We start from the raw sequence: 22,864 nt of genomic DNA, 5'->3' as shown, positions 1-22,864 counted from the left end.
GATTCTGCTTGGAGTTTCATAACAAAAACCCTACAGGTACTAGCTTCCAAGTGATAGATAAATTCGTCCCTCATTGGAGAGGTGAATCTAAACTCAGAGGTTTTTCCAGACCTGAAACCTTCTGGATATATCAGCTCAAGAGTTATAGACTCTTGAGCTGATGAGAATATTATGAGAATATTTTTTTGGATATCCGTTTTTATTGCTGCTAATAAATCCTACCATACGGATTTACACCGTGTGGAGATTTTCTTTCCTGTTTATGCTGCTAAACTGCATACTTCTTGCCTGGAGGATAAGTGCCTATCGAGCTGGTATCGGCTTAGCGGGATGATTTTCTGTATATATTTGACGTCCTTGATGTCCATCTGCCAATTCAAGAGGTCACCGTGCAGTCCATCCTGAGAGCTTGAGTCTTTGCTCCTATGCCTTACTGACCCACCACCATAAGGCGAGCTGGGTCCATCGCTCCTGGTAAGAGTATCCCTTTCTCCTCTTGCGTTCCTAAATGGTGAAGGCACTCCAGGGTGTACACTACCGTTCAAAAGTTTGGGGTCACATTGAAATGTCCTTATTTTTGAAGGAAAAGCACTGTACTTTTAAATGAAGCTAACTTTAAACTAGTCCTAACTTTAAACAAATATACTCTATACATTGCTAATGTGGTAAATGACTATTCTAACTGCAAATGTCTAGTTTTTGGTGCAATATCTACATAGGTGTATAGAGGCCCATTTCCAGCAACTATCACTCCAGTGTTCTAATGGTACAATGTGTTTGCTCATTGGCTCAGAAGGCTAATTGATGATTAGCAAACCCTTGTGCAATCATGTTCACACATCTAAAAACAGTCTAGCTCCTTCCAGAAGCTACAAAACTGACCTTCCTGTGAGCAGATTGAGTTTCTGGAGCATCACATTTGTGGGGTCAATTAAACGCTCAAAATGGCCAGAAAAAGAGAACTTTCATCTGAAACTCGACAGTCTATTCTTGTTCTTAGAAATGAAGGCTATTCCATGCGAGAAATTGCAAAGAAATTGAAGATTTCCTACAACGGTGTGTACTACTCCCTTCAGAGGACAGCACAAACAGGCTCTAACCAGAGTAGAAAAAGAAGTGGGAGGCCGCGTTGCACAACTAAGCAAGAAGATAAGCACATTAGAGTCTCTAGTTTGAGAAACAGACGCCTCACAGGTCCCCAACTGGCATCTTCATTAAATAGTACCCGCAAAACACCAGTGTCAACATCTACAGTGAAGAGGCGGCTGCGGGATTTTGGGCTTCAGGGCAGAGTGGCAAAGAAAAAGCCATATCTGAGACTGGCCAATAAAAGAAAAAGATTAAGATGGGCAAAAGAACACAGACATTGGACAGAGGAAGACTGGAAAAAAGTGTTGTGGACGGATGAATCCAAGTTTGAGGTGTTTGGATCACAAAGAAGAACGTTTGTGAGACGCAGAACAAATGAAAAGATGCTGGAAGAATGCCTGACGCCATCTGTTAAGCATGGTGGAGGTAATGTGATGGTCTGGGGTTGCTTTGGTGCTGGTAAGGTGGGAGCTTTGTACAGGGTAAAAGGGATTCTGAATAAGGAAGGCTATCACTCCATTTTGCAACGCCATGCCATACCCAGTGGACAGCGCTTGATTGGAGCCAATTTCATCCTACAACAGGACAATGACCCTAAACACACCTCCAAATTGTGCAAGAACTATTTACAGCAGAAGCAGGCAGCTGGTATTCTATCGGTAATGGAGTGGCCAGCACAGTCACCAGATCTGAACCCCATTGAGCTGTTGTGGGAGCAGCTTGACCGTATGGTACGCCAGAAGTGCCCATCCAACCAATCCAACTTGTGGGAGCTGCTTCTAGAAGCGTGGGGTGCAATTTCTCCAGCTTACCTCAATAAATTAACAGCTAGAATGCCAAAGGTGTGCAATGCTGTAATTGCTGCAAAAGGAGGATTCTTTGATGAAAGCAAAGTTTGATGTAAAAACAATGTTATTTCAAATACAAATCATTATTTCTAACCTTGTCAATGTCTTGACTCTATTTTCTATTCATTTCACAACGTATGGTGGTGAATAAGTGTGACTTTTCATGGAAAACACAAAATTGTTTGGGTGACCCCAAACTTTTGAACGGTAGTGTATATCCACCATTGAAAACATTCATCTAAAGACTGTATATATGTCACCTTTTCACTGCATCTTGTCGCATTAGTGACGCTTGTGGGACTCATATCTTTGTTTGACTTATTATAGTCGTTTTTACATTGTAATCTATACAAGACGCTTATGTGCTTGTGTCCATATGTGTACATTTCTCCTATACAAGTCACTGTTATATGTTGACACTATTGTCTATGCACTCTATATCGATTTGCACTTTTGCATGGTTTTCAATATATTTGCAATATTACACATTTTTTCCCCTGTGATTTGGAATCGACCGATGAAAAAACACACATTCATCGACAAAAGTTTTTTATTTTTGTGAGAGACCAGTCCTTGTGGATAGACTCTCCTCCCACACACATATTACAAATGTGTCTGAGCTGAAGTAGTTTTGTAAAGAGGAATGGTCAAACTGTTTACTGCCAGCTAATAGTGGTAGAAGGGGAGGGGTGGGGGGGGGGGGGGGAGAGATTGGATCACACACACAGGAGCTGAGAGTCCGGGAGGAGGAGAGACAGCAGATAACGGAGGCACAGAAACGGACCATGGTAATCAAGGCTCAGCAGCCATGATTACCATGGTCAGCCCGCAAAGGCTGCTTTCACACTGGGGCTATTATTAGCGACGCTTTACGTCATTTTTGCAGAGGTTTGCGGCCGCTAGCGGGGTGCTTTTAACCCCCGCTGGTGGCCGAAAAAGGGTTAGAACGACCCGCAAAGCTCCGCTGCCTATTTCAATGGGCTGGAGCTGGTTGGGAGCGGTGTACACACCGCTCCAAAGATGCTGGTTGCAGGAGTTTTTTGACTGAAGGGGAGCCGTTTTTCAGGCGCTATTTTAAGCCCAAAAATGCCTGAAAAACGCCTCAGTGTGAAAGGGGTCTAACACAGGAACAGGAAGGAACAACCAGGTTTTTTACAGCATAAAAGGGACAGATTAGACAGCACAAGCACTGTGCTGTTTAACCTGCTGTAAGGGAACAGGATCTCTTTTTTCTTTTTAGTGTTATAGCCTCTTTAAAGGGGTTGTAAACCCTCATTTTTTTTCTTAGTTTTTTTTTTTAAACAACAAACATGTCATACTTACCTCCACTGCGCAGTTCGTTTTGCACAGAGTGGACCTGATCTACCTCTTCTGGGGTCCCTCGGTGGCGCTATCAGCATCAGGAAACCACCTAGGAAAAGCACTCTCCTTGGGGGTCCCCGTGCTGGCACGCTCCCGAGTCCGGCTTTTGCGTCCATAGACACAGAATGCTGGACTCGGCCCCACTCCCCGGCGTCCACGTCATTGGATTTGATTGACAGAAGCGGGAACTGCTATAAATATATCCAATCAAGAGCCGAGACAACGGGTAGAGAGCGTCTCAGCCGTGAAGGAACAGGCTCAGGTGAGTAAAACGGGGGGGGGGGGGCTGGTCAGTGTCAGCAGTTTTTTCACCTTAATGCATAGGATGCATTAAGGAGAAAAAACACGAGGGTTTTCAACCCCTTTAACTCCAAGGAATCACTTACTTTTTCATCCAGCACTGTGAATGTTTAATTGGGTGTGTTCAATAAAGACACCAGAAATTAGAATGGTTTGTGTTTTATCTTAACCACTTCAGCCCAGGAGGATTTGGCTGCTCAATGACCAAACAATTTTTTGCGATACATCACTGTGTCGCTTTAACTGACAATTGCACGGTCGTGCGACGCTGTACCCAAACAAAATTGACATCCTTTTTTCCACAAATAGAGCTTTCTTTTGGTAGTATTTGATCACCTCTGCGTTTTTTATTTTTTGTGCTATAAACAAAAGAAGAGTGACAATTTTGAAAAAAAAATATTTTTTACTTTTTGCTATAATAGATATCCAAAACAAAAAAAAAATTGCAATGAGCGTATATTGATGGGTTTGCGCAAAAGTTATAGCATCTACAAAATAGGGGATAGATTTATGGCATTATTTATTTTTTTTTTTTTACTAGTAATGGTGGCGATCTGCGATTTTTATCGGGACTGTGATATTGCGGACAAATTGGACACTTGACACATTTTTGGGACCATTGACAATTATACAGCGATCAGTGCTATAAAAATGCACTGATTACTGTATAAATGTCACTGGCAGGGAAGGGGTAAACACTAGTGGGCAATCGAAGGGTTAACTGTGTTCCGTCAATGTGTTCTAACTGTAGAGGTGATGGGACTGACTAGGAGAAGAGAGAGATCAGTGTTCCTACTTAGTATGACCACACAATCTGTCTCCTCTCCCCTGAGAGAACCGGGATCTGTGTTTACACACACAGATCCCAGTTCTCACTCTGTCACGAGCGATCGCGTGTGCCCTTCAGTCATCGCGCACGCTGGGCACTGGCATCGGCTCCGGGGACACACTGTGGGCGCGCACGCCCCTAGTGGCCAAAAGGTGAAGCGCATGTAAGGTAACGTCGATTTGTCCAGCCCAGCCAACCTGCCGCAGTACAACTGCGGTGGCTGATCCAGAAGTGGTTAAGCACATACCGTTTTGTTTATTGTTGTAATTCAGAGGAGGATCAGATCACATTTTATGGCAGATTACTGCAGAAAACCAGTTAAGTCTAAGAGGTTGACATCCTTTTTCCACTGCACTTTCCTATCTATTTACAAATTCTAGCAGCATAAGGATTAAAAATAGTCAATGTTCATTGAGTGCGTGAAGTTCCACTTTAAACATTTCTACAGTGGACAGTTAAATACACAGTTAAAATACAGATATGAGAAGTACTACACTTTCTAAAGGATTTGTAAAATTTTATACCAAGTTCTGAGTTTATACATTGCCCTGCCAAGTAGCAAACCCAGGTTGGTGTTCTGAGTTCTCTGCTGCAGTTATTCATATGCGGTTAGGTGTCCCGTCCCAGCCCATAACTGGACAGTGAAGCACCTACAACAGACTGATGGGGGTCATCTCTGTGCTCATCCTGCTCTTTCCTTCTGTCAGCACATATGCAAATAATACATTTGACAGGCTCTTGGTAATTTCCCTCCTAATTTGAGTTCTAACAGGGTTTACAAAAGGCAAATAGGAAAAACTACATTCAAGCACCTGGCTGATGTCCAGTATTTTTTTTTTAATAACACTAATTATCTCAAATAATGCTTAGATCATGCACATATATTTAATAAAATGGCATGCTACATGGCTGAGCTTAATGCAAGAAGTGGGCGGCGCAATCCAAACACTCAATGGCTCCCTTGGTTACAGTATTTTACACTTTGCAATTAACCTCATGCAGTGTCTAAATTTTTTTGCTGGTAGATGCACTAGTACAGTGCCCAGGAATATTAGATCAGGTAGTTTACGGTGATAATAGCAAAGCCTTTTGAGTGCTAAAACGTAAGATGCCCACAGACCTGACATTACGTTCTGCCAGATAAAATGTTTAAGGCTACTTTCAGATTTGAGAAGACGACAACAACACGTTTTTGAGGCGAGCTATGCAGCTGAGAAATCCAAGAATAGCAATGATGGTGTACACTTAATACATAAAAAATTGCTTGCTTAGTCCATACAAAATATTGTCTGTTCACTGGATTGTGCATTCTAACTGAGGAGCTAAAATCAGTAGTCAAGCTTGTGAGCACTGATCTCACTTTGGACCAACTACTAGCTACTACTAAAAAAATCTGGTATACTCCGGATTTAATTGTACTTGCCCCTTATCCATGGGGTGTGGTAAAAATGTTTAATTAAGTCAATTTGCATGTTCTAGAACAGTGTTTCAACTCCAGTCCTCAAGGCGCCCCAACAGGTCATGCTTTCAGGATTTCCCTCAGATGAAACGGTTGTGGTAATTACTAAGGCAGTGAAACTGATCAAATCACCTGTGCAAAATAATGGAAAGCCTGAAAATATGACCTGTTAGGGCGCCTTGAGGACTGGAGTTGAGAAACACTGCTCTAGAACATGCAAATTGACTAAATTAAACATTTTTACCACACCCCATGGATAAGGGGCAAGTACAGTTAAATCCTGAGTATACCAGTTTTTTTTTTCCTTAAGCAGCAGACAAGCTATGTACAAAAGGTACATGCTCTCAGAATGCACCAGGTAGTAGTTTGAGAGCTTGGTAACTCCTGAAAATGCTTGTTCACTGCCTTTTGTGATGCTGACCCTCTGACCAGGTGCTGAAATGCAAATTAGGAAAACCGAACACTCAGAAGTCTATCTGCATTACTGTTCCAGAACAGTGGCTCAAGAGTCTAGCCTTAAAATGGGCAGCAAGCAAATAGCAAATGCCCAGCAATGGCAGCCTCCATATTTCTGTAAAGGCCAGCTGTAAGGATAGCGATACTGCTAGCTTAATGATTCATATATCTTTCACATGCCAAAGACTGGAATTTACTGAATTACCTGTAAGCAGTGCAGTTCCCACAATGCCGTATTCTGAACATTGCAGTATTCTGGCTCATCGAGCTCTGGTAGATAAAGTCCACTTCCTTGAGATTCATTGTCTAAAAGAATGTCAGTCTTTGAGAATGTCTAAAATTAGAAATAAACTACATCAAAAAGCAGCACACAGAATAAAACAGATATAATCTGCACATAGAAACAAGTGTGTGTACTGTACACTCCTGGAGATTACAACCCCAATTCCAAAAAAGATGGGATGTGGTATAAAATCTACATAAAAACAGAATGCAATAATTTGCAAATCTCAAACACATTTTACTCACAATAGAAAATAAAAAAAGTATCAAATGTTTAAACTGAAAAAATGTACCATTTAAAGAAAAAAATAAAGGTCATTTTGAAATTGATGCCAGCAATACGTCTCAAAAAAGTTGGGACAGGGCAACATAAAGCTGGCAAAATATAAACCCAATTCCAAAAATGTTGGGACAGGTCTGTGTTCACTACAGTGTATAATCCCTCTTATCACTGTAAACTTCTGGGAACTGAGGAGACCAGTTGCTGGCGTTCTGGGAAAAGAATGTTGTCTCATTCTTGCCTGAGCATATGCTGTGCCAAAACCTGGATTTGTGTCTTTCAGCATTTGATGTGCAAGCTGCCCATTCCATACGCATTAATGCGCTCCCATACAATCAGAGATGAAGGCTTTTGAACTGATCACTGGTAAAACGGAAGGTCCCTTTCCTCTTTAGCCCAGAGGACGCAGTGCCCATGGTTGCCAAAAAGAATGTCAAATTTCGATTCAATGGACTACAGAACAGTTTTGCACTTTGCAAAAGACCATTTTAACCACTGGCCACTTAACCCCCCTTCCTAACCAGACCAATTTTCAGCTTTCGGTGCTCTCACACTTTAAATGACAATTACTCAGTCATGCAACACTGTACCCATTTAAAATGTTTGTCCTTTTTTTACACAAATAGAGCTTTCTTTTGGTGGTATTTAATCACCGCTGGGTTTTTTATTTTTTGCGCTATAAATCAAAAAGACTGTAAGTAAAATAAAAAAATTCTTTGTTTCTGTTAAAATTTATTGCAGAGTATTGCCATAGTATGGGCACTGAGCAGCGCTATGGGCTAGATCTGTAGTGCCCACAGCGCTGCAAACTATCGCTCCCTCTCTCCTCTCACACTGTACCAATCTGTACAAAGAGGGGAGGGAGGTTTGTTTACAAGTGATGCTTCGTCATCTGACGGAGCGATCACATGGTAAACGGCCGCTATCAGCGGCAATTTACCGTGATCCGTGATGAGCCGGGTCCCCCGGAACAGGCGACCACAGATGTACCCGGGGGAGCGCGGGAGAGCGATTCTGTGAGGACGTCCAAGGACGCCCACCCAGAATAAGCCAACCGCGCTGTAGCCATCTTTCGGCTATGGCCCGGTCGGCATGTGGTTAAATGAGCTTTGGCCCAGAGAAGACAATAGCATTTCTGGATTATGTTCAGATATGGCTTCTTCTTTGCACAACAAAGGTTTATACCTTGCAATTTTGGATGGCACAGCAAACTGTGCTCACAGATAGTGATTTTTGGAAGTATTCCTGAGCCCATGCAGTGATGCCCATCACAGAATCAAGTCTGTTTTGAATGCAGTGCCATCTGCGGGCCCTGAAGATCACGGGCATCCAATATTGTGTTTCAGCCTTGTCCCTTGCACACATAGGACTTCTCCAGATTATCATAATCTTTTGATAGTATGTACTGTAGATTATGAGTCTTTATAGTTTTGCAATCTTATGTTTTGGATCATTATTCTGAAATAGTTTGACAATTTTCAGATGCAGCTTCACAGATTGGTAAACCTCTGCTCAGTGTTACTTCTGAGACTCGCTGCCCTTTGTAAACCAATCATGTCACTGACCTGCTGCCAATTTCCCTAATTCGTTACAAAATATTCTTCCATCTCTTCCTTGTTGGTACCACTTACTTTGCCAGCTTTTTGTTCCCCTTTCCAAACTTTAAGGCATGTTGCTGCCATCAATTTTAACCACTTCAGCCCTGGAAGATTTTACCCCCTTCCTGACCAGAGCAATTTTCGGCACTGCGTCGTTTTAACTGACAACTGCGCGGTCGTGCGACGTGGCTCCCAAACAAAATTGACGTCCTTTTTTTCCCACAAATAGAGCTTTCTTTTGGTGGTATTTGATCACCTCTGCGATTTTTATTTTTTGCGCTATAAACAAAATAAGAGCGACAATTTTGAAAAAAAAACGCATTATTTTTTACATTTTGCTATAATAAATATCCCCCAAAAATATATAAAAAAACATTTTTTTTCCTCAGTTTAGGACGATCGTATTCTTCTACATATTTTTGGTAAAAAAAAAAAAAAAAAAAATCGCAATAAGCGTTTAATAATTGGTTTGCGCAAACGTTATAGCGTTTACTAAATAGGGGATAGTTTTATGGCATTTTTATTAATAATTTTTTTTTTTTACTAGTAATGGCGGCGATCAGCGATTTTTATTGTGACTGCGACGTTATGGCGGACATGTCGGACATTTTTGACACATTTTTGGGACCATTGTCATTTATACAGCGATCAGTGCAATTAAAAATGCACTGATTACTGTGTAAATGGCACTGGCAGTGAAGGGGTTAACCACTAGGGGGCGGGGAGGGGTTAAGTGTGTCCTAGGGAGTGATTACTAACTGTAGGGGAATGGGCTGTGTGTGTGACGTGACTGATCTCTGCTCCGATGACAGGGAGCAGAGATCGAGTGACACTTGTCACTAGGCAGAACGGGGAGATGCTGTTTACAACGGCATCTCCCCGTTCGTCCTCTCCGTGAGGCGATCATGGTTATCCCCGCGGCGATCGAGTCCGCGGGACCCGCGAACCGACTCACGGAGCTCCCGGCCGGCGCACACGCAATGGCACGGCGGGCAATTCAAATGGACTTACAGGTACGCCCATTTGCCCAGCCGTGCCATTCTGCCGACGTACATCGGCGTGCGCCGGTCGGGAACCGGTTAAAATTAGCTTATTTGTTTCTTAAACGGTTATATTTTTTTCAAACATTTGATATGTTTTCCATTATGAATAAAAAAATGGGTTTATGAGATTTGCAAATCCTTGCATTTTGTTTTTATGTAAATTTTACACAGAGTCGCAACTCTTATGGAATTGGGGTTGTACACACAATACTGTCACCGAAGAAACTGCTTCATCATTACTGTCTGAATACGGGAAAATGGAAATCAGAAAAACGCACACAGTTCTCCCATGCAGGGGGGATAGAAGACATCAGGGAATTTCTACATCTCAGCTATGTAGAACTCCATTACATCAAGGACAAATAATAAAATACTCCAGAGAAGATTTACAAGTAGAGAGGTTGAACAGTAATCACAATGTATAGTCCACAAAAAGACTTTGGAAACTTAAGAAAACAAATATTGACAAATGTAACTTTTTAATTATTATATCTTGTTTCCTTGTACATGTTTGAAGTATCTATTGTGCCCAAGAGGAAGTATTAAAAACCATGCTTTGTCATGCGAGTTGGGCCAGAGTATACACAGCTGGGTCTAAAAAAAAATAACAAAAAAAATGGTGAAATCTTGCTGGGCACAATGAATGCTTGAAGATTCTTTATAACAAGGCTAAACAACTCCCAGTAGACAAGGATACAATGCACCTTAAAAACCACTGCCCTCTCTATTGTGTATGATAACTGCTAACCAAAAGATGAACTCTGGACAGATGTAGAAAACAAAGATCATTTAATGCAGTTGTGTATTCCTTCATAGCAGTGGTTCTCAACTCCTGTCCTCAGGACCCACTAACGGACAGATTTTAAGTATTACCTTGGGGAGATGCAGACTAGAATACTGCAAGCAATGAGCAGCAAATTAGAACACCCTTTTTAAAAAAATTTTTTATTCAACTTATCTTTATTCTATAAGATCCCTGAGCCCTCCTCTACCTTCCAAGGCAGCCGATCAAACACAGATCAGTTTAATTAGCTGCCTCCATGGCCAGTAGCCAACTGAAACCAGAATTGAAAAGATGCTTGTCACTTCAGGCTTCATTTTTCAATGAGGGGGAGGAATGGGTGTTCCTCCTGCTCTGTGCTCAGTCGACCAAACTGCTTGCAGCTGTCCCGGGCTCCCTGATGGGCCTATGACCGCTGATCACTCACTTCTCAGGTCTTCTCTGAGCAGAGAGCGGTGACCATCAGTGGAGTGCCTGCAAATCTTTCATTGTGAACTGGTCAAAACAGCCCCCTTTCTCCATAGCCTGGGCAGTCCAAAATGTCCATATCTTTACCTGCTTTATGTTATTTGAAATGTGCTTACATTTTTGGTTAACAATTTTTTACAGAGCAGATTTACAGAACACCCTAAAACATTTCATTAAAACAGATAAAGTACACCCAAAGTACAATTGAGTTTGTCCTTCCAATATTCTTAAACTTTTGCATTGCTGTATCTGCCCAGGTCAAGCAAACATGGGCAGGGATAGCAATGCAAACAGGTTCAAAATTACTTTGTCAGCTAAAGGGATGCTGCAAGAAATACCCAACTGGATTTTGTTGGGATGCCACATATGCTGCAAGACTCATTTCAGTTCCCCTTAAGTCCTCATTGGTCTTTCTCTATGGTCAAGAGGGGAAAGGCAGGCAGCTGCAAAAATTAGGCACACAATTCTACAACCATAAGCTGCCTGCCCTTCCCCAGAGTCAAGTCTTGAAGCTCAAAAGAGAACTAGCCAACACCCACTCCAAAATCTCCAGTGAGAACTTTTCCATGCCAGGTTTCGCTTGCCCTAGAGTTGCTAGAACAGACAGAAATAAATAGAATTGTACATTGTATTCACTGAGAAATCCTTTACTTAGAGTCCAATGAGAGACACAGGAAGTCCTATACTCTGGATTCACTGCCACCTAGGATTGGACACTGGCAAATATTTGTAGGCTAGCCCAGGATAACTTCTTCTCTACTAAGCATGCCCAAGCAGTTCTAAGAGCATGAACATTAATACACAGGGATGGGGTCTGTGTACCTCAATTTACTCCAAGAAAAGGATTTTTACAGTTAAAACAAAATTGGAATTTTGACTTGCTTATAAATTCCTCATCTTGGACCACAGTATGAGATGCAGAACATGTATTTCTAGACCAGGAATTACATGTAGGCTACCGTCAGGTGATTGGAGCCTGTCAAAAAAACTTGTGCACTAAAATAAGCCTGCCCATTCTACAAGACAGTTTTTATAGCAACCAATAAGGATTGATCAGACACAGGGGTGGAGCCAGTCTGAAGCACTTTGCAGCCGAAGCTAGCATTAGCAGAAGCCTGCATATCCACCTGGTAGAACGTGTGAACAGAGGACTAGGTGGAGGCCTTCTGGAACACAGATATTTGATGCTGAAAAGCCAGAAACAAAAAGCAATAGTGTAATGACCTCTGATGGGAAGGGAGGAGCCTTTTCCTTAAACTGGACATTCACCCTAAACTCAATGTCCTCATGTCCTGCCTCCTCTTTCCTCCCTCTCATTAAATTGGATATTTCTTTTTTTAAACATCTATTGTGTTGTAAAGCAGCACTTCTGCATTTTTTGTCGAGGCAAGAGTGACTGAGACCTCCCTGACCCTCTAATGCAGTGGTTCTCAACCTTGCTAGTGCCGTAACCCCTTGATAAAATTTCCCAAGTTGTGGGGACCCCTAACAGTAAAATTATTTTCATTGGTCATTTCATTGCTGTAATTTTGCGACTGTTATGAATCGAAATATAAATATCTGTATACAGGATGTATTTTCATGCCTACAAATTTAACATCTTAAAGCGTAGTGATTAATCACAAAAACAATCTGTAATATACAGCGCAAAATATTTAACATATAAGTTACAAATTAATAAAATGCCCCACCGAGAGACAGGGTAAGTGCCGGGCAGACGGCGGGGCACAGTGGGAGCATTGATGGGGCACAGTGGCGGCGTTTGATGGGGCACAGTGGCGGAAATTTATGTACAAAAATGCTATCTCTGACTTACCAAATCACTGGTGTTCCGTCAGAATCAGCAAGCCGTCTGTGTTAACCGGAAAATATGTTTTGTCGCCGCCATCTTGGTAGACTTGTCCTCAGCAAGCGGACTTCGGTGGGTGTAAAAAGATGTCCGCTTGCTGACTTCTAAGTGTAGCCTCACTGTGGACGAGAGTACCAAGATGGCACTGACGGAACGTCACTTCAGTGCGGTTGCTTCTCTCCTGGAAGTGACATCTCGCTGGCCGAGACGGACAGACTCCGGCGTAACACAGTAACTTCGGGTCCGTCTCGGTCAGCATTCGCCCCCTAGCAAATCGGCAATCGACCCCCCCAGGGGGTCGTGACCCCCAGGTTGAGAACCGCTGCTCTAATGAGTTCCCTGCATGGAAAATATTCTGCACAGATGTGCCGAAGCACTGTTCCAAGGCCCAGCAGCAGCTGGGTAAAGCCCTTCAGCACAGAGGCTCCCTATAGCCAGGCAAAACCTGGGAAGAAGGCCCTGAAAGTACGTTGTTTTGACTACCTGGCAATGGTGGGGTGAGAAGCAGGATTCCATCCATTACTAGAGGCAGAACAAAGAAAAACTTTTTTTTCTAACAGAATCCTTGGCTGCTAGGTAGACCCTGACAGCCACAGCTACATCCAAGCAAGGCAGAGCAATTTCCTTGTCATGTTCTGAAGCAGTGCACAGGAATGGAAGGACAATATACTCATGAAAGAGGAAATAAGAGACCACCTTAGGTAAAAAGGAGAAATTAGGTCTCAACACAACCTTATCTCTTTGCAAAAAAAAAATAAATGCCTCAACGTAAGAAAAAGCTGCAGCTTGGAAACCCACCTAACAGACATAATAGCCATCAAAAAGGCACATAATATGGGAAATCTTCCACTGGAATGTTTGTACTGTTCAAAAGGTGATCTCTAAATTCCATAAAACACCAGGTTGAGATCCTAAAGTGTCACAGGAGGTCAAACTGTGGGCTTTATATGAGCAACTGCATGAAGAAAAAAAAAGTCTTAATTGGGGATTGTGAGGTGAGAGGTTTCTGGAAGAGAATAGGTGCTAGTTACAACATACAGGGAAACCCTGCCTTACCTCATCTATGATGCTGTGCCTATTGGGGTGTTCAGGCTTTGTCCATCATTGTGGGAATACCCCCAAAGGATTCTTCAGGATCTGGAACCCATAGAAATGGACCATGGCTTTGGAAATGTATAGTACCCTGCAACTAACTACTACATTTTGGAGGCAAGCCACGCCAAGTTCTCCAGCCACCAAAATACGTTCCAATGGCCATCCAGCTTTATAGGTTGACAGGTCGCTTCCCGGGCACGACAGCTCGCTCCATGGTGTCAACTGACAGCACACACAGCCAACTGCCTCTGAACGTCCGTTTACCAGCAACAGTGTACATGAGGCCTAAACCTTTTGTAAGTGCAATCTTTTGTGTTTTACCATTTTCTACATTAAACTGTGCTACACCAAGTGGTTTCCTGGCGTTTTTTTTCTCTCTACCTACCCTTTTCTGTTGTCTTTAAACATGTAAACCTTAAGGGGTGCCATCCTCATCCTTTATGTACAGTTTTGTGCTTCATTGACTCGGGACAAGCATGCAGCATTAAGGTTTCAGGATATCGGATAGGCAGCTACTTGTATTGGGTCAGTGACCAGTATAATGTTGACAGCCCCACAGAATGCACCATTGAAGATAAGACAATGACAACAGCTTTGGTCTTCATAGGTTTCTTTTTAGATGACAGTACTTAGCAAAATGCCAAGATATCTGCTGGCAGGTCTGGGCCCTCTCTCTCAGGGGGGCACAGGCCCAACAACTACAAAATAGCCACCAACCACTGAGCAGCTGTAATGTAACTCTGGATGTAACTCCTGTTGGCATAGTGCAGGGGCTGTGAAGCATGCAGGTGTACTGGGTAATATAATTTAGCACCTCTGGCTGTCATGTCAATGACATGGTTGTATAGCTTATAGACAATAAATCTGACAATATTTATCTATGGCCCCAAACGCAAAACAACATACCTGACCACTTAATTTGCAGCAACTGTCTTCCCCGAATTGGTTGGGAGTTCATGAGAGATGTTTTGTCCAGGGCCCAAAGGGCCATGCTTGCAGGTTAATTTCAAGTCGTTTTAGCTCCTTAAATAGTGACCCTTACAAACTCACAGCTACGGGCTTAGTTTCAGTTAGTGACTTATTTTTCTTTATTAATAGCTATAGAAAGTCCCACTTATTCAAATGTACGATGGTAAAGTTGCTAGTTATTAAACTTGCTCATTTACTTACTTGCAGAAGGCCTCTGTTAGTGGATAGGATGCCAATGGAAGAATTGGGCAGTACATGCAGCGCCAGAGAAGAAAGTCTTTTTATAAAGGCCAGGGCTCTCTGAAGGGAAACTTGTTTCCTACGCTTTGTCAGCATCAGTTCCAGACACTGGAGAGCAATGAGTGTATCGTCATTTGTAGAACCTGGAAATGAAGGACTCCCTCAGTTAAAAAAAAAAGTTAAATATTAAACATATATTCAATAGTTGTGCAATATCCACAGAAATACAGGGTTGGTATTACATTAAAGTGGATGTATCCCTTACATATACCCAGTAAAGTGAACAGACTCAGATGATATATACAGAGATACACAGAGATGAAACAAATCTCCCTACATTAGTTTTACATGTATATCTGCTGTCTTCATGTGTATATATCCTTTAGAAAGTGCACATAATGTTACAGATTTTTATCTTCCTGTTCAGCACTGGAAGGTGAGTCTTGGCATACAGCCAAGACAGCTGATTGGAGGAAAGGCACACAGCCCCTCTCCTCATAGGCAGAGGAAGAAAGGAATGGGCAAAGCTGTTCTCTGACAAGTCAAGCCTTCTGCTACTCTATTTATAGAAACCTCCCAGGACACAAATTTCAGGCTGCTTTTATCTCCTTTGTCAGAGAACTTGTCAGAAGTTATCAGGCTGATAACAGAGCTACCACAGGACTTAGTGCTTTGAAGAGAGATAAGAAAACACTACAGATATATGAGCCCAGCTCAAATTTCATAAATCAGGTTTAAATCCACTTTAACATGACAATTGACTCAAGTTGCTTACCATATAATCACAAACTGCATTTCTCTTGCTGGGACACCCGTACAAAGGCACTCCTGGGATGACGATTAGTCAAAATGGTTGGTACCCAAACAACCCTTTAAAGTGATTCTAAAGGCAGATTTTTTTTTATCTTAATGCATTCTTTACATTAGGATAAACCTTCAGAGTGCAGCAGCCCTCCCTCATACTTACCTGAGCCCCCTCGCGATGCAGCAATGTTGCACGACTGCCTACGGACCAGCAGGTGTAAACTGACTTTTGTCGGTTTACATCCACCTACCTATATTCTGATCTGGGAGTAAAAAAAAAAAAAAAAAAAAACACAGAAGGGGTCTGTCCTCTTCCATCTAGGCAGATCAGATCGGAGGGCAATTGGGTGTAAACGGAGTCTATTTAATCCCGGCCGCCCATAGCGAAGAGCAGGCTCTGTCCATGTCCATGCTGCATTAACTGAGCGGGCACAGATGGCTCATCTGCCCGCTCAGCTCTAATCAGCAGGGGATCTGTCTGGCAAGCTCTATCAAGAGCAGGAAGCAGAAACATGCAAGGAGGCGACAAGATATGCAAACCAAAACACTCCAGGAGCTAGAGAGGATTTTTTCTCGTTAGTAGTCATACTCATCTCTGCAAATTTTTACTCGTCTATACTCAAGGTCATTGTACACAGTATTTTATTCAAGATCTTTCTGTAAAACAAAATCCTGAATATAAAACATCAGTAAGGCCAGTTGCACACAGGCATAATAATTTACTAATGTTTATACTATGGATCTTGACCAAAAGATCCTGAGTGAAATGTAAAAACCTTGTGTAAACACACATTTAGGCACGTAAAAGGTACATAAGCATATAGACGAATAAAATTATTTTTCATTGCCAGTGTTGTAATATACTCATTTATCCTCACATAAACATGCTTAGGCCTGTTTCTCATGGGAGTTAAAGTCACTTTTTTTTTTTTTTTTTTTTTACAGATTTCAAAATACATTGTTGTCCATGGAACAATGCACACAGCTGAGCAAAGATCAGTAATACAGCGAGGAGTACAGCGCCATTAAACAAAAATAGAACATTTTGCATTTGTGTGCAGTAATTTACGCGGGAATGAATGTATTACAACACTGGCAATGAAGAAAATGTTATTTACTCGTTTATGCGCTTACACACCTTTACATGCCTATACACATGGTTATGCAAGGTCTTTGCAGAACATTTTACTCAGGATCTGTCAACAAGATCCTGAGTATAATCATCAGTAAATTATTATGCCCAAGTGCAACTGGCCTTATAGATGTGTAAACCCGAGCATGCACAGAAAATTATATGCACTCAAAAGTAAACTCTTGTATTTTTGTTTTACGGCTCTGCACTTATCACTGTATTATTGATCTATGCTCAGCTGTGTGCATCGTTCCATAAACAATGCATCCAATTTCAAATCTGTAAAAAATTTGGCATGGCGACGTCCGTGCGCAAGAGGCCCAAGCAGAAAACTTTGGCTGGGACTATTTCACACAAGTTTCCTAATGTTATACGTTCAATGTCTGACTCTCACAAATGGGACACATGGAGTATGTTCTATTCCAGAGGAACAAGACAAGCAGTGTAAATAATGATACACTTTTCTTAGGCGTGTTTATTATACAACTTACCCTGTCCAGAAACAGCACAGATAAATAGAACACATCCCAGTTCCTATACATTGTCTTATCAATGCACTCAAGTGTACAGTAAAGTGTAGTCTGCGATTTAGGACCAGTTCACAGCATTTATTTGTGACCCATAAGCAGAGAGGGGAGGGTACAGCTACAACTTGTGGGATCTCTCTCAAGTGAAAGGTCATGAGAAATGGCTCTGCTATATTCCACTGGCGCCCAAAGCATCTTAAACTGAGCAAATGGGAAATCCCTGCTAAATAGTGCCAAGAACATGTGCGTATATGTGAAATGCAATACACAATTGTGGAACTGTGGTGTGTATGTATATATATAACACTATATCAACAAAAGTATTGGGGCGCCTGCCTTTACAAGCACATGAACTTTTTTTGGGGGGGGGGGGGGTTAAAGGTTTAACAAAACAGAGCCTCTGGGCATTCCACGACTCGAAAATAACATTGTGATAGAACACATATCTTAGTACTACCATAAACTAAGAGAAGAGAAAAACTAAAGAAAAAAAAAGTCCTACTGCTTGGTTCCACCAAAAGACAAGTGTAGAGGGGGTTGTCATAGGATATAAGCGCCCTCACTTAACTACCTTTTTATTAAATAAAAAATTTACCTGGATATGACCCCAATACAACCTCTGAGTAAATTATATAAAGGAGGGTACCGTAAATGAGAACTTGGGGCTTAAGATTATGCAAGTATTGGGTGCACACACACATGAACTTTAATGGCATCCCAGTCTTAGTCCAAAGGCTTTAATATTGAGTTGACCCACCCTTTGCAGCTATAACAGCTTCAACTCTTCTGGGAAGGCTGTCCACAAGGTTTAGGAGTGTCTATGGGAATGTTTGACCATTCTTCCAGAAGCACATTTGTGAGGTCAGGCACTGATGTTGGATGAGAAGGCCTGGCTCGTAATCCCCAGTCCAATTCATCCCAAAGGTGATTATCGGGTTGAGGTCAGGACTCTGTGCAGGTCAGTCAAATTCCTCCACCCCAAACTCGCTCATCCATGTCTTTATGGACCTTGCTTTGTGCACTGGTCCAAATCATTTGGTGGAGGGGGAAGTTTGGTGTGGGGTTGTTTTTCAGGGGTTGCGCTTGGTCCCTTAGCTCCAGTGAAGAAAACTCTTAAGGCGTCAGCATAACAAGACATTTGGGACAATTTCATGCTTCCCAACTTTGTGGGAACAGTTTGGGGATGGCCTCTTCCTGTTCCAACATGACAGCACACCAGTGCACAAACATCTATAAAGACATGGATGAGCAAGTTTGGGGTGGAGGAACTTTACCTGGCCTCAAACCGATAGAACACCTTTGGGATGAATTAGAGCTAAGACAGTAAAGCCAGGCCTTCTCGTCCACATCAGTGACTGACCTCACAAATGAGCTTCTGGAAGAATAGTCAAACATTCCCATAGACACACGCCCAAACCTTGTGGACAGTCTTCCCAGACAAATGGGATTGAATGGGAGTCCTTCTCCCAACGATCGCGGAGGGGATGTGAGCCAGCCAGATGGTCAAAGCACGAGGAACATCACTGGAACAGCTTTCATTTCAATTGCTGTGTGTTCCCCACACAGCCTCGCCTCATGGTCACAGAACACCCGTCCAATCCCGGGATGTGCAACGTGTATCAAAGTTCCCCAGCCAGGAGGAACGACAGTGAGTGGGAAGGAACACACAGCAATTGAAATGAAAGCTGTTGCAGCGATGTCCATCGGCGCTCTGATCATCCGGCCGGCAATCCTCTTCTTCCCCTGCACAGGTAGGCTGCATACATATGATTAACTTGTTGGTCATTTACATTGCTAAACAGAAGGTCAATTAAGATATACAAGTCACTTCCCAAGTTCTGTGGGAAAGCCAGAGATAAACCTTTTCACAGCTGAAGGTGTGAAAGACATTTGACCAAAACAGCTGTTATACCATATGACTTCTAACATATTGTATCAAGTATATCTGCTTAATCAGAATACATGTTTTGAGAATCATAACTAAATGTTTGATAAATAAATAGCTATTCCATTTACCCTATCACATACACACACACAAACTTCATTTCTGAACTTATTTGTTTTGGTTTCTTTGTATGTATGAATTACATGGGTTGTTACCGACATGTGGTGAAAATTTCAAGTCAATAGTACCTTTAGAAATAAAAAGAAAAACTGCGCTGCAGAGCAAAAAAGGTCAAAAGGTAAAAGCTGCACACAAAATACACCAATATCTGTGTATACCATGAAAAATAAAAAATAAATAAAGTGCGCTAATTATATGAAAATACACACATAGATGTGAATACATGTGGGTGGTAGTAAAAACCACAATCTACTGAGAGCAAGTAAATGACTCCATGAGTGGTAGAAATATATAAGTGCAAAACATAAAAACTCAAATAAAAAGAAGAAACAAAAAATGTGTACATGTGATCTCATTACACGGTCCCTGCAGAGGGCAAAAATCTGCATGCCTGATAGACCCTGCCAAGGAGGGGGTCCAACACGGAGGGTAAGAGTCCACCTTTATCACTTTCTCACTTATTGGAGTCACCGTCAGTGGATATGCACCATCCTGCACATCTCTCTCCTTTGTCAATCCACTCATAGGGGGATTAGTTGCTGCTGAGCTGTATAGTGGATGGAAGCTTTTTTTCACTGATGAACTTTTTATGTTTGAACCCATGGACTGAGTTTGTTTGATTTTCAGATTTTCACGCTATTAATATCATTGTACTTCACATGTACACATTTTTTGTTTCTTCTTTTTATTTGAGTTTTTATGTTTTGCACTTATATATTTCTACCACTCATGGAGTCATTTACTTGCTCTCAGTAGATTGTGGTTTTTACTACCACCCACATGTATTCACATCTATGTGTGTATTTTCATATAATAGTACCTTTAGAAATATATTTACCTAGAAAAATGGTGACGTGTGTGTATATATGTATATATGTATATATATATATATATATAACTATATATATATATATATATATATATATATATAACTATATATATATATATATATATATATATATATATATATATAACATCTCTCTCTCTCTCTCATATATATATATATATATATACACACACACACACACATACATATCTATATATAAATATACACACACACCTCGAGATCTCTTTTTATATATACACACACACATCTCTCGCTATCTCTCTCGTATATATATATATATATATATATATATATATTTTTTTTTTATTATGCTGCTTGTTTCCTGTAGGCTCTCTAACAGATAATAGTTTATTCAAATGATGCACAAATGCAATGCAGGTTTAAAAAGATATACAGAGAAAAGTTAAAAACACTATACTGCACAAACTACATTTATCCCAATGTTAAAGTTTCTTTCGGATTCAGTCCTAGAGGGGAGGTGTCTATACCTGCCAGAAGCCTCTCACCACAATTAAAACTTCCATTGATGGTTTAAGTCTGATTACAGGCTGTAAACGTTAGCACTTGCTTTTTTCTCTTTTTTTTGTTTGTATATGAGAGAAAAGTGGACTACAGTGCGTTTTATGCATTACAAGTAGGGATTCTCAGATTACTGGTAAAAAAAAACAGAACATACCCACAATAGCTTCAAATTCACCTGTTCTACTTGAAGGCCAGGTTGTTCCGATTAGGCAGTTCTTGCTGGTCTCAAAGTTTGCCCACCCTCTCCCGCATCCCACACATTCCTACTGACCACTGCGACAGCCTATCAGAGATGGGCCACAGTCAGAATGCATTTGGGCAGAGCGAGGGACAACTGAAAGCTACTTACTAGAGGCCTATAACTGTCAGCAACAGGGTTCTTATAAGAACACCACTCAAGACCTTACAAACAACCTGTTTTAGTCAAGAATGGCTAATAACCACATAACACGTACACCTGGGTCTATACAGGTACAAAAATTGGGTTTTGGTTTACAGAGCATCTTCATAACCAGAACAAATAGGGTAATGCTGCCACCATCGGATGATTGGACAAAAAAAAAAAAAAAAAGCAGGAAGGCAAGGCTTCAGTTTTTGTAGCAAGCCATGAAAGACAAAAGGAAGAGGGGTGGGATCTGAGTCCTGGGATGTACTCCAAGAATATAACTTCACAGGTAAACCAAAAATCCTATTTTCTTTATTGTACATTACAGGACACAGAGCACCTTCATATCAATAGGAATGTCCCAACGTACTAAAAAGGGGAGGGCAACATGGCAACAGGACCTAAACAACCAAACCAAAATAGGTTATAACCACACCCCACAGCCTGCAAAAAGCACCAACCAAAGTGAACATCCTCAGCAGCTCAAGTGAACATCCTCAGCAGCTCAAGTGAACATCCTCAGCAGCTCAAGTGAACATCCTCAGCAGCTCAAGTGAACATCCTCAGCAACTCAAGTGAACATCCTCAGCAGCTCAAGTGAACATCCTCAGCAGCTCAAGTGAACATCCTCAGCAGCTCAAGTGAACATCCTCAGCAGCTCAAGTGAACATCCTCAGCAGCTCAAGTGAACATCCTCAGCAGCTCAAGTGAACATCCTCAGCAGCTCAAGTGAACATCCTCAGCAGCTCAAGTGAACATCCTCAGCAGCTCAAGTGAACATCCTCAGCAGCTCAAGTGAACATCCTCAGCAGCTCAAGTGAACATCCTCAGCAGCTCAAGTGAACATCCTCAGCAGCTCAAGTGAACATCCTCAGCAGCTCAAGTGAACATCCTCAGCAGCTCAAGTGAACATCCTCAGCAGCTCAAGTGAACATCCTCAGCAGCTCAAGTGAACATCCTCAGCAGCTCAAGTGAACATCCTCAGCAGCTCTAACATCCAACTGGGTGAACTTGGTAAAAGTACAGACTGAAGACCAGGCAGCAGCACCTTTACTAGTCCTTTAGGCTGTTTTAACACTATTGCGAATTGGATGCAGCTTTCCCTGCATCCAATTTGCATGTTAGGAGATTGTGACCAACTCTCAATGGAGCCGGTTCACATATCTCCTGAGTGGCCCTGGAGCGAATTGCACAGGAGTCCTGTGCGTCTCCTGGCCTGTTTCAGGTCCGAATTCAGCAAAAAATTCAGACCAAAATCGGACCCGAAATGGTGAACAGAAATGCACCGGACCCCTGCAGTGAGCCGCTCCATACTGCAGTATGAACCCAGCCTTAGGGCTAATTTACACTTGTGTTGAGTTGTAACACACATTATAGTGCTCACTGCTTTAACATGCATTTTTGACATGTTAATGAAACTTGGGCAAATGCCCTGTGTGTTGGTTTTCTATTTTTTTTTTTATTTAAAGGGGCCCAGTAGAATGCCAGCTCAAGAACCCCCCCCCCCAACTCAGTAATACCCCCACTCAGCAGATCCACAGCCTCGATGTTCCCCCGCTCAATATTACCCCCAGCTCTGCGGATCCCCCTACACAGATGTATCTCCAGCTTTGCTGCTGATCACCCTGCTCAGC

At 41.9% G+C, this 22,864-nt stretch overlaps 1 protein-coding gene across 2 annotated transcripts in view; it reads right to left on the bottom strand.

The window, feature by feature from the left end:
* Nucleotides 1-22,864, bottom strand: part of NOC3L (NOC3 like DNA replication regulator) — a 130,155-nt gene that overhangs the window by 14,108 nt on the left and 93,183 nt on the right. For both annotated transcript variants that reach the window (XM_073596426.1, XM_073596427.1), the window contains exons 17-18: nt 14,910-15,091; nt 6,549-6,677 (exon numbers count right to left, since the gene is read on the bottom strand). In XM_073596426.1, the coding sequence (XP_073452527.1) occupies nt 6,549-6,677; nt 14,910-15,091 (311 nt within the window). The remainder of the gene's footprint in view (nt 1-6,548; nt 6,678-14,909; nt 15,092-22,864) is intronic.

The sequence above is a fragment of the Aquarana catesbeiana genome, linkage group LG08 (genome assembly GCF_042186555.1).
Source record: "Aquarana catesbeiana isolate 2022-GZ linkage group LG08, ASM4218655v1, whole genome shotgun sequence".
In the NCBI taxonomy this organism is placed as follows: Eukaryota; Metazoa; Chordata; class Amphibia; order Anura; family Ranidae; genus Aquarana; species Aquarana catesbeiana.
This window is presented reverse-complemented; position numbering and strand designations above follow the sequence as displayed.